Source organism: Carettochelys insculpta, chromosome 12, assembly GCF_033958435.1.
Source record: "Carettochelys insculpta isolate YL-2023 chromosome 12, ASM3395843v1, whole genome shotgun sequence".
In the NCBI taxonomy this organism is placed as follows: domain Eukaryota; kingdom Metazoa; phylum Chordata; order Testudines; family Carettochelyidae; genus Carettochelys; species Carettochelys insculpta.
The window spans coordinates 45,376,056-45,393,240 of record NC_134148.1 but is presented as its reverse complement, the minus strand read 5'-3'; the positions used below and the strand labels follow the sequence as shown (position 1 = coordinate 45,393,240).

Here is a 17,185-nt window from a genome sequence, read left to right as displayed (position 1 = left end):
TGTGCCTAGCGAGCCAGGCGCAGGCCGGCTGGGCCCAGGGCTCCCACTCCGTCCCGCGCGCCTGCAGCCGGGCGTGGGTCTCGCGCGCAGAGGACCGGCCCGGTGCTCCCTGGCACAGCGCTGGGCTCCCCTCGCCCCCTGCTCGCCCGGAGCGGGGAGGGCAGCGGGTGGCGTGTGAGCACGGGCTGGGCGGCTCCCCGAGGCCGTCCCGCCCCGCCCCAGGCGCCGCTGCCGGCGGGGGACCGGGCTGCTCAATCCCGGGCAGGCTTGTAGGCGAGGGGAGGCTAAAAATAGCGGCGCCGGCGCAGTGCCGCGCTCGGGCGGACGGGGCCGCGCCGCGCACCTTGCGCCTCCTTCGGAGCAGCGCGCAGCGGCGGGGCGCGGGCCGGGGGAGCCCGGGGGCCGGAGCCGCTGGCCGGGGCCCCCCATGGTGCTGCTCCCGGCGCGGCTCGGGCAGCGTCACATGACTCCCCGCGGGCAGGATCCGGGGCTCGCGCTGCCAGGCGAGCAGGGGCCGCCCCCCGAGCGCGGCTAGCCGGGCGCTGCAGCGGGCCGGGGCCATGTGAGCGCGGGCCGGCGCCATGCAGAAGGGGATGCGGCTGAACGACGGGCACGTCGCCTACCTGGGGCAGCTGGCCAAGAAGGACGGCAGCCGGCGCGGCTACCTGAGCAAGCGGAGCTGGGACAACACGAAATGGCACAGCAAGTGGTTCGCGCTGCTGCAGAACATGCTCTTCTGCTTCGAGAGCGACTCCAGCGCCCGGCCCTCCGGCCTCTACCTGCTGGAGGGCAGCGTCTGCGACCGCGCGCCCTCGCCCAAGCCCTGCCTCTCGGCCAAGGACTCGCTGGAGAAGCAGGTGGGCGTCGGCCCGGCCGCTGGGGGAGGCTCCGGGGCATCCCGGCCTTCCTCGGCCACAGCGTGGGGGGGCGGGTGCAGGGGGCCCGAAGCCCGGGAATCCCGCGGGGGCGCGTGTGCAACAGCGGGTGCCACAGACGGCGCGCGGGGACGGGGGGGCGAGTGTGCGCGTGCCACAGAATGCAGGCAGGCCAGTGTGCAAATGTGTGCCCTGCGCACGGCATGTGCGCGTGCAGGGGTGTGCGTGCACCACGGGGGGCCTGGATGTGCAATGCGGCGGGGACGGACGTGCGCGCGCGCGCGCGCAGGGGCGGCGAAGCCCCCGCGGTGCAGCCGCCACCAGGTGAGCGTGCAGGTTGCGCGGGGGCTGCAGGAGCCGGGCTGCTGGCTCCGGGCGGTGGGTGGGCGGGCAGAGCCGTCGCGGCCGTGGGCGCTGCGGTGCGAGCGGCGGCTCTGCTCCGGGCCGGGCGGGGGCAGCGCTCGGAGCAGCTCGGTGCTGGGGACTGGGGTGGACCGTCCCCACATCCCGGGGAAGGGGCTGGATTGAGTGAGGCGGCGCCTGGCAGCGCCGTGGCGCCCCCCGATGGCCGCGGAGCCGCAGCTCTGCAGCCGCAGCCTCCGCCCCACCGCACAGCCCGCCCGGGCCAGGCCGAGCCCCTTCCTGCGGGGGAGGCCGGCACTGGCCCTGGCAGCTTCCCTGGGCGCCGCGCGGGTGCGCCATAGGGCCGGGGCCGGGGCCGGGGCCGGGGGGAGGGCCGGCTGCAGCCCCCTTCCGTGGAGTGGTTTCCACTATGTGTCTGACCAAGCGGGTCTTTGCCCACGACAGCTCGTGCTCCAAAATCTCTGTTAGTCTGGAAGGTGCCACAGGACTTCTTGTCATTCTAGACGGCGTGTCCAGGTGGGTCCAACAGCTCTCAGCACCCCACTAGGCTGCGGCTGCGGCTGCGGCTGCGGCTGGGCTGCCAGTGGAGCAACCTGGTGCATTCATGTGCTTCTTCCCTGTGCCAGGCGCTGCACAAACCCCCAGCACAGGTAGAGTTGGCAGCCGGGGGAAGGGGGAAGCAAAGAGGGACTGTGGAGTGGGGATTGGAAAAACACTGCAGGGCCAGCTGGTCTGTGCTGCTGCTGGAGCAGGGTTGTTCCTTGCAGTTTGTCTGCCAGTCGTTGGCGTTCATTCTGAGCCTGATCCCACAGCCCCTGGAGGACACAGAGAGCCTCTGCCTAGTTTCCATGGATTCCAGTCAGGTCCTGGCAGTTCACCACTATGTTGATAGGGAAATGATCACCGAAGCCCAATATGAAGTACAGCACTGATCCTGAGCACTGCTGGCAGCTTGACTGACTGTGCAGAGAGGCGCATGGCATTTGTGGGCAGGCAGGGCCCTGGGTTTGCAGGGCGGCTGCCCAGCCTCCCATTTCAGACAGACCAGTGGTGTACTGTACCTGGGAACTCCCCACAGTGCTGACACGTCTGTCTTCCGCAGCCAGGGGCACATGCTGTCACTCACAGCCAGTCTTAACCAGGGGGACAAACTGCAGGGGCCAGTCATTTAAGGTGCAAAATCACCTCTGACGCATCAGAGGCGGGTGGGAAGCCCTTTGAAAACAGGCCCATCCTGTTTGCCATGATAGCTGTGTCTCAGTGTTAAACATCCGGAGACTCTAGATGAGTTAGTCAAACAAGGTTCTCATGCAGGTGCCTGTCATCTTGGAGGCACCTAGGGGTGAAGCTGTCATGTAGTAGGGTAGCATTGTCAGGTGCCATGACTTTCCATTGTGCCCAGTTGGATGCCATCTGCCCGAATTGCACGTCTCCAGGGAGACAGTCATGCAGACTCTGCAGTGTTTTCAAGTCTGTGAATGCTGATCCACGCCCCAAATTGCCAAATGCATCCCAGCCCAGCTCTGCTCCATTGTGTGGGCAGTCGCCGAGGTCTTACCATGGCTTGCACGGCTCAGATTATAGCCTATGATGAAACAGATGTACAACCAAGCGTTTCTGAAGCGCCACTAAAGATTCGTTTCTGTTTGAAACCAAGTCCGTGTGTTGCTCTGAATCCCAGAATGCTGCAGCTCTCGTTCTTCTTGGGGCCAGCTCCTGCTAAAAGCAGCAAGACCTGTGCTTGAGTCAGTCCTGCAGGACTGGGACCCCGAGGGGAAGATTTAAAATGGGACGTGTTCTGGGGGAACCATGTGTTCTTATGTAGATAATTGTCTCCAAATGAACCTGGACTGCTCAGCTCTCAGAAAATAGCAATAGGACAATGCTAAGGCTATGCTGCAGCTTTCCAGCATGGGTGAGGGTCTGAATGTACATGTCCCCATTTGCTGTCACTGCGCCGGCTTTCAGCGGCTAGCAGGTCTGAGCAAAAGGGAACAGTTTTAAAAAAAATTGATTTATAAGGGCAGGAGGCTGCCATTTGAGGCACCTGCCTTATTTGTATCTAGGCTGCATCGAGTGTTGACAGCTATCAATGGGACTGCCATGCCAATTACAGCATCCCACACCCATTTAGGTAGTAACTTTATAGATATTCCCGCTCTCTTCAAGTTGCCCTTAAACAATGCTTGTTAGCTACATTATCACGGTTTGTGTCTGTACATAAGGAGCTCAAGCTGTTAAGTACTACTGTATGCATGTGAAAATCCTGTCAGATTTAAAAATGCACCTAGAAAAATGATCCTAGAGGTAAAAAGAAAATTGTTATCACATGCCTGTTGGATTTGTATCCAGAGTAACAGAGTCAATGAAGCAGCAATGATTTACGCGGATTTTCGATCTGGCCCATAATTTCATGTAATTCGAAAAGACAAACAATTATATAAAACTACTCAAGCAGTTGACTGCCTACTGCTTTGTAAATTAATTAATCAGCACTTTAAATGAGGTAAATGGCAGCATAGTTGTATTCTGGGTTTGCAATATGTTCTGTCAGAGACAGTAGAAGAAAATGGCTAGCAAGATTCGAGGTTTGCAGCTCTGAAAGAAGGAAGATATCTGAGGTCTGCAAAATGAATGTACTGTTCCCTTAACATGCCCAATGAACAGAACCATATTCCTGGGATGCAAGCTTCCCCTTCCAGTCTAATAATGGAGCATTGGAACTAATTAGAAGGGTGCTGAAGACTTTTCCAGGCTTAAAAATGGCTGTTTTTAATTGTTGCCTATGGATGTTTATCTAGACAGCCATCATTAGAGCACTATGGGAGAAAGAAATTTGGTCTCACAAAGGATTTTGAGATCTGAAAATGTGGCTCCACTTTAAGTCACCCAATATGTCAAAGTTCTTCAGGAAGGAAAATTCTGAAATACAGAAACTGCTTTGGATCTTTCAAGACGTGTCTTTGTTTTGAGAAAATTAGAATATATTTTAAGAATGACTTTTTTTTTGTATTGCGCTATTTAAAAATATAGACCCTAATACAATACAAATTACCAAATTAAGCTATTTCAATATGAAAAATCAAAACGTTTCATTCTGACAATACCAAAATGACCAGTGATTATTTTACCTGATTTTTTCCTGAACAATATTCCAGTGAAATTGATCTCATTTGTGCTTTGATTTCTGCTGAGCTAGATATTTCAGCAGACTGGAGTCCCATCAGCATGTCTCTGCCCAGCCCTGGCTATCACACTCATCCCCATGGCCTCTGAGTACCTGGGCTGTTACTCAGCAGGGTCTTTCCCCTCCTCATCCAGGCCCCATTCCTGAGTTACAGTTTGCTTTGAAAGGACGATTGTTGTTGTTGTGGGGAGCTCGTTTGGAAGAAGCTGACCTGGTCGTTTGATCTGAGGGTAGGAGTTGTGCTCACTGCGGACCGGGCCAGCTGCCTGCAAAGCTCCATCTCCAGTGGCCGCTCTTTCATCCCAGGATTCAGTTTTTGACTGCTGATGGAACATAACTGGAAGTGCTGCATCTCCTGCTGCAGTGGAGGATGCCCCAGGAGGGATCATTCAGTCTCCTTTGTGCTCCCTGATCTACAGGCTGCCAATCAGCCCAAGGACAGCCAAGGACCACTAGCGCACCAGGAGGTGCCTTTTCCCCAGCTGCTATCCCTGTGCAGCCACTGGAAGCTGTGACAGAAAGACAGTCCAGCAATGCCTAAGCCCCTACCAACAGGATCCCCAAGGCAGGTCCCTGTGGAGCCAGGCCTGCTGTGTGCAGGGAAAGTTCCCTAGGGCCCAGGCTGAGGCTTAGGTACCGTCTAGAGCAGTGGTTCCCAGCCTTTTCACCATTTGGATCCCCAGTCACCCCCCAAAACGGTTTGTGAACCCCCTTCAAAGCCAATTCTGTCTGCTTTGTACACTTCATTAACTGAAAAAGGAAACGACACCATAGGCTTTTGGACAGCAATTAATAACGTTATTGAAATATTTAATTTAAAATAATAATTGATTGTAACTTTGCAATGTATTTAAAACTTATTTTTATGACCATTTTTATTTCTCTTTTATTTTTTTCACAGACCCCCTGCCATAGCCTCACTGACCCCCTGGTCTGTGGACCCCAGGTTGGGAACCACTGTTCTAGAGAAACTTTCAGAAAAATAGATCCAGCTCCTTCAATTAATCTCTCAATTAATCTTTTATGTTCAGCAGACACTGAGCACTCTGCAGGGCAGCCCACAGAGCTTAAAGAGATGCAGGTATTTAGGGCCGCTACAGGGCTACTGATGGTTTATGGTCTGGGTTCATCAGTGCACTGTGGGGCAGCCGAAAGAAGTTCTGCTTTTGCGGGGCTCTCTTCATTGCCTGAGCACTGCTGTGTGAGAGCAGGTTCTGGGGAGGACTCTGAGCCTTTCCATTTGCACAGGGCTGGCCTGGCTGCCCTGCTCCTGGTCTGATCCAGCTTTCAGGGTGAGCATCTCTCAGCAGCTGTCTCAGATCAGGTACCTGAGCTGGTGTGGTATTGAGCCCAGGGCAGTGCTGTGCAAACCCTTGCCTTGATGCTCAGATCTGAGGTCTCATGAAGGTACATGGCACAGCTGGAGCCGTTTTCCCATCGGTGAGACTGTTGCCAGAGGTGGTCTTGAAGGGGATTGTTTGCCCTAGCGGGGATCACACGGGATGTGCTCTGGTTTCCTGATTGGCTGACTCTACTGCCGAGGGTTAGAAGGCTGCAGGTGTCATTTTCACCTGCATGTCAGCGGGACAGACTGTCTTCCTACTCTCTCCAGGGCTCTCATTTCTGAGCCTCTTCACTCTGTGCACAGCACCGCCAAGCCCGCCATCCTCCTCCCCACTCCCAAGGACGGGGCAGTCAGTGATCGGAGATAAAAACCACACTGAGGGGGTTCTCTGCAGCCCAAGGACAGCGCATAGGCAGGCTGAGTAATGCCAAGAAACGCACCAGGGCCCGTGAAACACATGTTCTTCCCACGTCAGAGCAGCGTCTCCTCAAGGGCCATGTTATGGAAATAGCGTATTTGTTTTGCAGACTCCAGATCACATCCTTTTTGAGGAGCTGCCGAGCTCAGATCTGGTTAGCCATTTTCTTCTTCCATGCCCAGGGAGTACGAGAGTGCTGGGAGACTCCAGAAGGAGGCACTGTCCTGAAGCAGATCCCGGCCTTGGTGCCGTGTCGCGCATGCCTGGCTGCAGTAAGTCACCAGGTCAGGGGAAGCCGCAGGCAGCCATGTTCCTGCTCTGGCGCATGGCATCAATGCGGCCCAGGCTGTGTATGATGCCTGGTGCTCCATGAACCTGGCCGTAGCCTGTTAACTGAGGGAGTCACTGCAGGGAGCACTAAGGATGTATGCTGTGGCCCACAGGCGCAGCAGCTGCTTCAGCTGGCAGGTTCTCCTCCAGGGACTGGGCTCCCTTCTTGAAAGAGCTGAAGCAAAAGCTGCCACCTCCCCACGTCGATTTTGGCTCTGCACTGGCTGTCCAGCCTCTGCAGAGTTTGCTGCCAGACAGCTACCAAGCAGCAGACAATGACCCCTGCAGTGGTGTGTATCAACCCCACACCAGGCCAGAAGAGGTAAATGAGAATCTGTGGGCTCAATCAGTCCTAGCCCACTACAGTGTTAGACCTGGAGTGGGGAGTTCAAGGGCCAAACTGAACACAGGTAGGGCGGATCAGGGAGGAGAGGTTTGGCCCTGGTGAGGCCACATCTGGAGTATTTTGTCCAGTTCTGCACACCCCACTCCCCATTACAGAAAGGACGCAGATGCCCTGGCAAGAATCCAGTGGAGGGTGACAAAAATTACTAGGGGGCTGGAGGACATGACCTATGAGGAGAGGCAGAGGGATTTGGGCTTATTTAGTTTTCAGAAGTGACGAGTAAAGGGCTGTATGATAGCTGCCGTCAGCTCCCTGAAAGGGGGCTCTAAAGAAGATGGAGAGAGGCTGTTTTCAGTGGTGACAGCAGGGGACAGAGGACCTGCACAGAGGCCATTCAGCTGGGCAGATGAGGGTCCGGGCCGGGTGCACACATGCTGCTCCGTGGGACTGAGGAGAAAATTGTACACCTGCATGCCACTTTGGGAGAGACAGTCAAATGCTCTAAAGCCCCTGCAGTCACCCTCCAAGAGGGCTGTGCCCCCGGGCTTTCTGCAAGTGTTCTTCCCAATGATGCAAGCTGTGCTTATCCAGTCAAAGGGCAGCACAGACGTGTGTGCGTGTGTGATTGTATGTTTATGTGTGTGTGAGAGAGAGAGAGAATGAGAGAGATTATGACTGAGTAACAGAACTGAAAGTCTGAGAAAAAGCCTCTGGTACTTGCAGTGGCTGGTCCAATCCATAGGCTAAAAAAAATCTCCCCCAGATTTCTCAGCTCAGACTGAATAATGAGGAAATTGGTTCACTCACTGGCTCTCTGTGCACATGAAAATACTCTGATACAATTTATTCTCTCGGTGGTAATTGTAGCACAACCAATAGACATAATAATGCATGAGGCTGAACTAGGTTTCAAGCTGAAAGCCAAGCCACAGGCTAGATGTATTGCCATTTACAAGCATCCCCTTGATTCCAAAGTCCCACTGCTGGCAGTTGGAACTGGAGCACATGGCTGTGTGGTATTTTGCTAAATACCGTAATTTACCACAAACAGTCTGGGGCAGGTTTTTGGAACCACTGACATAAGGAAGGATTCAAATTGTGCCTTGATCAATACAATTCCCTGTTGTGCATCATCTGAAATGCAAATCACATTGTAATGAAATAGTCTCTTGCACAGTTTTCCCGCTGGTCACATGCAGCTGTTCATTGCACAATCAGTGTTAGATATTCACATACCCCTGAGCCTGCAGTCAAGTGCAGATGTTACCAGGTTCCTGATATTTTGCCAGCCAAAATTATGGGACAAATTCTCTGCAGGTGCAAATAGCACACTTCTGCTGAAGCCAATGGAGCTGATGTCACTCAAAGTAGACATGAATATGCCCTTGTAATTCTGCCATACAAGTTACATCTCTGTTGCTGTTTATTTACTTTACTCTGTTACTGTTAACTTGGGGGTGAAAATCCGTTATGTGAAATCTTGGCCCCATTACAATCAGTGGCAAACCTCAGGGATTTCAATAAGGCCTAAACTTCACCTCTTGTTTCTTTTCTGCTTTTGATACTGGGAAACCTTCAGCGTGGACTTCACCCTATTCAGGCTCAGCTTGTGTCCCCCCCCAGCGCCCCCGGCTTTGCCACACTAGAGGCTCAGAGCCTGCTCTCCTGCTGTGCAGAGCGTGTCAGCCATTCCTTTCTTCACGCACGCAGCTTGTTCTGGCACTGAGAGCGCGCTGGTCGGCGCTCAGGCCTGGCATCGGGAGCCTCACACTGCTAGTCTCTGACCCAGATGGGTAGGTGGTTTTTAGGCTAAGTCCTTTAGGGTATGTCTCCACTACGAGATAGATTTGAGTGTAAGGTAGTTAGCGTGATATTACCATGTGACTGTCTTTTCTGTAAATGCCATTAGCTCAATTTAGGAAGCACTGATACTGATACCGTAATATCGTCGGTTCCTGCTGGGTCAGCATCGTTTGAATTTAAAAGTTCTAATAAAGGCCAGTGTGGAAGCGCCACGTCTTAAAACCGAATTTATCCTCCTCCAGAGGTGTCCTGTATGTAACCCACAGTGCTCTGCTCTGGCTGCTGCTCTCCAGGTGCACAGGAATTAGGTAACAGGAAGCCCGCAAGTTTGAGTTTGGCACCATGAGGCCTGTGGCTGTGGGGTCATGGTTGTGGGAAAGGCTGAGAAACTTCTTTCTTTCTTTGCTATTGTTTCAGCTCTGGTTCTGTCTCTACTTCTGTGAGCTGAGTGCTTGTGGGGGTTTTTTCTGCCCTGGTGCCAGCCCCTGCTCTGCCGCACCACGTGGCAGCAAGGCAGTTGAGGGGTCATGCTTGTATGAGAGGCCGAGAAACTTCTTTTCTGCACTTTACATTTGTGCAAGGCCCCCCGCCCCCCCACAGGTGCCATGCGGTGGGGGTCTTTCCCACGGACAACCACATCATGAGGCTAGCCCCTGGCCCTGCGGAAGGACATGCCTGCTGCTCAGTGCAGACCATACTGCCAGGAAGCACCATGGCCTGGCCTGCGCATGATGAGGGCTGCAAGGGCGGGAAAGATTTTTGGGAGCTTGTGCTGCCAGGGGGGCCTCTTCAACTGTCTCTGCAGCCGCAGACCCCTGACTCCCCCGCCCTCGATATACATTTGGGGGTTTGCTGCCGCTGCGGGGGGGAGTCTCCTCCAGCAGCGAAGATTTTCAGGGGTGGGGGAGACTTCTTTTTCTTAACCCTCCCTAATCTCTTTCCTCGTGCTCTGGCCCCCCGAAAACACAGGGATCAGTGCAGGGAGAGCCAGCTGAGATTCCTATTTCCGTTCGAAGTTCCTGGTTAGAGATTTCACTGCCATCCTGTATGGGAAAGACAATGTAGCAATTTTATATGGAGCTACATATACCTGTGTCCTAGAACTGGAAGGGACCTCGAGAGGTCATGGAGTCCAGCCCCCTGCACTCACAACATTCTTCTTTCCCCAAGGGCGAGATTTTCAGGGGCTTGCTGCCTCTCAGGGGGACTACTTCAACTGCTCCCGCAATGACACCCCCCCAACAAGGACTGGGGGGCTAGCTGCCTTGGGGGGGAAGTCTCCCCCAGCAGCTAAGATTTTTGGGGTGTTTCAGCCGCCAGGGGCAAGTCTCCCCTGATGGCCAAGATTTTCGGGGTGTTGCTGCCATCTCCTGTGTCAGCAATGTCTGTGCAGTGAAGAGGGAAGACAAACATCGTTTTTCCTAGCCTCTTCTATCCTCTTTCTTCTAAGTTTGCGCCCTTTCACGCAGGGAGGAGTGGGTGGAAGGTCAGCAGAGAATATAGACCACGTATAGAAGCTGTATAATGATCAGGGAAGCCAAAGAGCCTCCCCTCAGCAACTCTCTTTTTTTCAAAAACTTTACTATCAATTCTTTCTTCATGCTTTTCATTGTCCCTGTGTTATTTTCAGGAACCAGATGCAGTCAAGGGAGGGTGGGAAAATCAGTGGATGGCCAGCTGAGAAGACACATTATCAAGGATTTTTATAAAATCCTTGATAATTGAGTTGCAGAAGGAAGAGATTTCTAGTAACTTTGCCATCTTTGTTGACGCTCTACTTTTCTTCCCTCTGACTGGAAAAATGGACGTTTGCTTTTCATGGGGGGAGGAATGAGGGCAATGCTGTGTGGGAAGATGATGTCAAATATCAGCAAACATACCCAGAATGCTACGGGGATGAGGGAACTGTGGGATAGGTTCCCACAATGCACTGCTGCAGCAGTCGATGTTTGCCGATCGAGTGTGGCAGCAATAAGTCGAATTTGTGAGGTGCATGTGCAGAGGTGAGAACAATCAAATTCAAATTTATAAAAACGAGCGTTACGGAATCAATGTTTATAAATTTGAATTTATCTCGTAGCGTATACATAGCCTTAGTCTTCCTGGTTCATAACTACAACATAGGGTGACCACATTGCCCAACAACAAATACAGGACACTGGCCTCCGGGGAAGGGAGCCTACTGTCCCATGTCAGGGCTCAGTGATGGGGGCTGCTGCCCCATAGCAAGGTACCAGCGGTGGGGATTCCACAACCTGCCTGCGGATGAGGCAGGGAACATGGTAGCCACCCCACAGAGGAGCTTTCTCCACAGAAGCTGCCTTTGAGAGGTGTGGGATGCTGGGAATGAGGCAGCTGCCCTCTGGAGGGGCTACCTGGCAGCAGAAGCTACCACCATGGGTGCCATGGAATGGGGCAACTGCCCCACAGAGAAGCTTCCCCACAGAGGACCTCCCTAGCAGTGGGGGCTGCTGCTCCAAGACACTGGGTGCAGGGGAACAGAACCCTGCAAATTATGGGACAATTTTCCCATTTTCTTATAGAAGTCAGGATACCTGTGGAACAGCTTAAGTAAGGGACTGTCCTGGGAAAAACGGATGGTCACCCTTACTACAACAAGGCAAATCGTGACTTTTCCAGCGTGCCTCCGTGAGCAGTGACAGTGACTGTACAGAATTGCTCTGGCTGAGGTGTTTCTAAAAATGTTACCAGCCCTTCAGAATGTTCTCTGATTCTGCATCCCTGGAGTTTCAGAATAATCCATACTCCCTCCCAGGGGTACAGTTATTCTATACAGTTATTCTGACTGTGCCAGCTCACCCTGGAGTTAGGGAAGATGGAGTAAAGCTGTTAAAGTGACTGGGTAACCAGTAAACCAAGACTGTTCCTGGCTTTGTGGGCAGAACCCTCCTCCAAAGGATTAAGGTGAAGTTTTACCAGATTGCATGACTATTGCTCAGTTCCAAATTCCATAGCTTAATCCCTGTGTGAGTAGTATCGGGGGTAGCCATGTTAGTCTGTATCCAAAAAAACGAGAAGTCCTGTGGCACCTTACAGACTAACAGATTTATCGGAACATAAGGTTTTGTGGGCAAAGACCCGTTTCATCAGATGTATCTGGCAAAGTGGGTCTTTGCCCATGAAAGCTTATGATCCGATAAATCTGTTAGTCTGTAAGGTGCCACAAGATTTCTCGTTGTTTCTCCCTAAGTAATCTGATTTTCACAAATGTGGCAGTGTTTGATTTTTGTGATTCTTTTTAAAAACAAAAAATTGTAAAAAACATTTTTATCAAAATCACCCTGAAATCATTATCAAAGTGTATACTGGAATGTTTCATTTACTGAAGGCTGTTTTCAGTAGAACTTGGTTTGGGATAAACAAAACAAGTTTTTGGTTTTTAAAAAGTCATAAAAATTACAAAAAATGAGAAAAACAAGAATTTTTATGTAAATCAAAAGGTTTGGGGGGTGATTGTTATAAAATGAGAATTTTATGGGAAAAGGCTGTTTTATAACCAAGGAAACCTTTGATTCAGAATGTTTCCATTGTTTCTGCTGAGCCTGCAGCTGTTCCCATTGAGGTTAGACACCTGGCTTTGGAGACCTTGGCTCAGGCTTCCATACGTTCTGGATATACCCTGGTCCAAGGAAGAAGCTTTTAATTTAAAACTTTTCCAGGCTTACACTTTGTCAGCTAAGAGGGCTGCTGTAGAGTGAGCATGGCAAAAACTCAGCTTCCAGCCAGTAAGTGTATCCAGAGGAAATGGGAATGCTGAACCCATTAAGTCTCTCAAGTACAAAGTCACAGGTTTCCTTGGATGTTTTTAAGGTGTGGCTCTTGGGTCAGTCCTTCCACTTAGTCAGAAGCACTTGGCTGACAGATCTCTAATGCCTGCCAGAGACGCAAATTGGAATAAGAAAACTTCCTTGACTAGCACAGCCATATCAGCCAAGCTGCGCAGACCTAGCTTGCATGTTTGTTGTAAAGATGATGCTGAGATAATGCAGCAATCGAAATATGAATATGTATTTTTTACTGAGCTATGAATATCAGATATTGCCAAGTTCAGGAACTTCATATGAGTGCTATATTTCTTCTAGTAACTGTTTTTGAAGAGTAAGGGCCTTGATTTTCAAATCCACAATAAGGTAAAATTCTGTATTATTTGGTGCCTTCTCTTGATGTCTAGCTTTCAGCAGTTGTTTAAGTGCAATGTTACCTGCTTACTGGAGCTTGGATAGGTTCTCAAGCTGATATTCACATTCACCAGATAAAAAAGACACAGGGGATCTGCATTTCCATTCCATTGCCCCAGAGGCAACTAAGCACATCATTGCTGCATCTCAAAGGGAGCAAAAAACATTCACACAAGCCCTCCTGTCATATTTATTCCAACACTAACCTGCCAGCAGAAAGCACTGCACAGATACCAAGGGAATTAGAAATCAGCACAATCATAAGAGCAAGATCTGAAAATGAAAGAACTCGCCGGTGGGAATCAATACCTGAGAGAGAGACTGACCAGCATTAAAACAAAGCTAAATGTTTTGTTCCTGCAAAAAGCCAAGGAAACAATTAGGATGAAATTCACACAGGGCTAGGCAATAATAAAGTCCCAGGAGGCCTGTGCACCACTTATTACCCCCCCAAAGGGCTGGGGCAGAAGGGGAGTGGTGCAAAGGCTTGCTGCAAGCTGTCAGTAGAAAGCCCCGGAGCTGCAAGAGCACAAAGGGGCTTGCTAACAGGTCACTGGTTTGAATCTGGCCCTGGTCACTACTGGCCCGTAAGCTGCTCCCCCCTGCTGTTGTGTGAGGAGCCAGAGTCCAGCTTCCAGTAGAAGCATGTTCATGCTACAGACAAAAACAGTGCAGGTGGCTGTGCTCTGGGGAAGCTCTGGACAGACTAAGAGTTGGAAGGGGCTGTGCATCCTACAAGCAAGTAGCTGCTAAAAATGCAATGGGAACAGGGTATAGGTCCGGCAAAGATGCTTCTGCAGAGTCTGAGGGTGAATGATAAATGCGCTCTTCTGTGCCTTGCAGAGAAGGTCCCTCTGGCTTTGCATCTGCTCCACTCCCAGGGCAAGGTTGGGTGCGTATGCACTGGGGAGAGCACTCTAGAGCGGAGGGCAAGCATTTCTGCCTTGGAATTCTCTGTTCTTTTCTGTAGGCAAATGAAGGGTGCGGGCCACTCATCCACATGTGTCTGAGTGAAGGGGCCCTGTCTTCTGCAATGCAAATGATATTTAGGTCAATGAAGTTAAAAGCTTTATTGCTAGCTGGTGATTTTTAGACGCATCCATCCAAAGCAGGAAAATGCTACTGCCTTGCCCTTTATGTCAGCTGTGATAACCGTCAACTCCTTGCGCAGCTATCAACATACCTGTCTGCCATGACGAATGGAAGGCAAGGAAATTGTCCCGATTAGGAGCTCTTGCCAGTTCCAGCAGGCTCAGCGGCGGGAGGCGCTCACAATCAGTCAATGCCAGGAGCCTTGGTCACAACAGGACCAGCCACACTGGGGACCAAAGGAAAAGAGGCGGATCTCTGCTTGTGGGGTGGTTTCTAGTGACTTTCGTCTGTCGGCGTCTCGGTCTGACAGCTGAGTTTCTGTTACATTTCGCAGCCAGAGTGAATGGGGCTTCCCAGTAAGAAGGTGGGGGTGGGGGTGAAGCGGTGATATTCTGCCAAGCCCCACCCGCACAGCAAGCCTCCCTTGAGCTGCCAAAATTGCATGTGTCCTGCTGGGCTCCTCGGCCTGCTTTCCCTCCCGGCAGATTCCTGGCAGTGCTGAACAGGGGGCCGGCAAGGGGGCAGCACTCAGAATGGGTGACTGGCCACCCCACCGCACACGAGCCCTCTTAAGGCTCCACCCCGTAAGCCATGGTGGCCACACGTTGATGTGACAGGCTTCTCCAGGGATCCCCATGGACTTTCATTCTCTCTTGTCCTTGGCCCCCCACGCCAGGGCAGCTCCCTGCCAGCCCAGACAGGCTGGTTAATGGCTCTTGGGTGCCCCAGAGACTTGGCGGTACTTGGACACAACCTGGTTTGGACCCTTCCCAAGGAAGGGTGGAAAGTGGGTGGGGCCAACTTCTGATCTGAGCAGTCCTCAGGGGCACGAGCTGTCCTCACGCTCCAGAGCCCCCGCTAGCCTTTGCCACCCACCCGGAGCTCCTCCAAGGGAGGGAAGCTATCTGCAGCATGCATGGCGGGGTGGTGACCAGCCACCCAAGCACCACAGGGGGCAATGAGCAAGAGCCTCCGGCGCAGCAGTGGACCTGGTCCCCTGGGGTGAAACCTGCCGCGAGCGGAAGCCAGCACGAAGCCTGGGCAGCACGCTTGGCCTCGCCACGTTCTGCTTCAGGGGCTTTGGGGGTTGCGCTGGTCCTCTGCACGGGGCGAGATGGGACAGCTCATGCACAATGAGGGAGCTGCGGCAGCCTGTGCTAGGTGGGCTGACCCACTCCAGCTGCCTGCCTCTGGCAGCTGTCAGCAGGACCCAGCAGGACACCGTGACGTGCTACATAGGAGGGTGCTGCAGGTCCTTTGAAAACGTCGTGGGGAGAGAGGGATGACTAGAAGCTTCAGCACAGCCACGGCAGCGGCAGAGAAAAGGGGCCAGGTGAAGCGGCTGGAGTGATATAGCTGAAATGGAAGCGAGGGCGAAGCTCTCCATAGGCGTGACGTCCCCTTTAGCGCTTGCTCGCTCGCCCGCCCGCCCTCCTGGAATGCTGGGCCGTTGCTGCAGGGCGGATCGTCCTGGAGCAAGTGCTGTGCGGAGGCTCAGGAAGGTTTGGGGCTCAGAACTGTGACAAAAAGCAGCTTCAATAATGTTGTGGTTAGCAGCAAGTGCAACAGCGGTTCCAGGTCAGAGGTGGAGGGTTCCACTCCACACTTGGCTCTTGTTGCTGGGTCTCTTGGGCCAGGGTTGGGCTGGGCTGGACAAGCCCCAAGGTTACAGTGGCTGGAGACTGAGGCACTCTTTCCAAGTGTTGTTTTGCAGCGTGGATATGTAGCGGAGCCAGGCTCAGGCTATGGGGTTTGACGAGAGACCAGGTCTGAGTCCAGACACCCCAGCAGCTTGTGGGCACGGAGGCCCATGTTCACAGCCTTAGATGGGGTTTGCGAAGCAGCCTGGTGCGGAGGCACTCTGTTCCGTGGGAGTTGGGCGTGCAGCTAACTCTCCTAGGCAGCCTGCAATCAATGAAGAGGTAAGGGTCTATCTGGTTTTAATAACAGGAAGTATCGACCATCAGCGTCTGATATCAGAAAAGTGGCAGACGCTCATGGCACCCTGGCAAGTTGTTCCCAGAACACCAGTGCTCTGGAGAGTGTCAGTTAAGCAGCGCCAACCAGGCACTATGCAATGAAGTCCTCAGACTTTGCTCAGTCCTGCCTCCATGACTGTCTGGGGCAGCCTTGCGGGCAGCACCAAGGGTCGAGACTTGTCCATGGACACGGGAAGGGGCACAACTGGGAAAGTGCAAGGGGCAGGGAGTGGTGACCCTCTGATGGGCACACAGTGCTGCTTTGAAACCGAATGGATGATTGAAGCAAGGCCAGATCCCTGTGAAATGGGACCTTTGCACAGGCAGGACAGTTTATGCTGCCAGCACACACCCTGCTCCAAGAGGGTCCAGATTTCTGACCCAGGTAGCAGTGCCGGCAATACCGAGGCTTGATAGACTGTACAAATGTGGCTGTGGCCATAAGCAAGCCTGGAAGTCACGCAGGAGTTAGCGCGAGCTGTTCATTGAGGAACGTCCCGCCTGTTTGAACTCTGCTTGCCGCCCAGGTCGATGGACTCGCCGGTGCTTTTTTCTGTGCTCGGCCCCACCCCTCCCAGGGTTCTGCTAGCCCAGTTCAGAGGTTCCAGACCTTGGTCTGCAGCCATGAGATGTTCAACCACATAGTGTGGGCAGCATCCCAGCTGCTTACCTGGGTTGTGCGTCAAAGGGGCAAAAGCCACGAGCCAGCGCACACTCTTGCACTGGAGCCAGCAGGAAGGCCGTGCTCCAGCTTTAGCAGAACCTCCGGACCCCGACTCCTTCCAGCGCGAGCCAAAGCGCTGCCCTGTGGGCTGAGTCCAAAGCGGCTGTGATGTTGGTCCGTGCCAGGTGAAGGACGTGGGTAGTTCTTGGGGCAGCTCAGCAGAGGGGAAGGGCAGCGTTCAGTGCTGACTGCCTCGCAGCCCAGCCTCACTGTGGTGGATGGTGACGGCTGCTCAGGTGCAGCTGCCTCCTCCCAAGCAGAATGCGCACAAAGACCTTTCCGGGGACTAGTAACGCCGAGACTGAACCATACCTAGCTCCACACCGAGTGCAGAACATCTGCACCAGCTCCATCCCCCCAGCCCCAACCCCAAAGCGTCGGCTAGTCAAACTAGCAGGCAGCTGCCTACGCTTCAGAGCGGCTGTACCCTTGGAAAGCTGTTTCCAGACAGCTGTTCCTGCAACTTTCTCCCCTGGCTGTGACACAGTAAGTTCACCTTTGACTTGGAAAGCAGGACGCCCGTG

General features: G+C 53.1%; 1 protein-coding gene across 1 annotated transcript in view; it reads left to right on the top strand.

The window, feature by feature from the left end:
* Nucleotides 1-581: 581 nt before the first annotated feature.
* Nucleotides 582-17,185, top strand: part of RASGRF1 (Ras protein specific guanine nucleotide releasing factor 1) — a 111,255-nt gene continuing 94,651 nt past the window's right edge. Inside the window, exon 1 of the mRNA XM_075006746.1 lies at nt 582-857. Coding sequence (XP_074862847.1) covers nt 582-857 — 276 coding nt within the window. The remainder of the gene's footprint in view (nt 858-17,185) is intronic.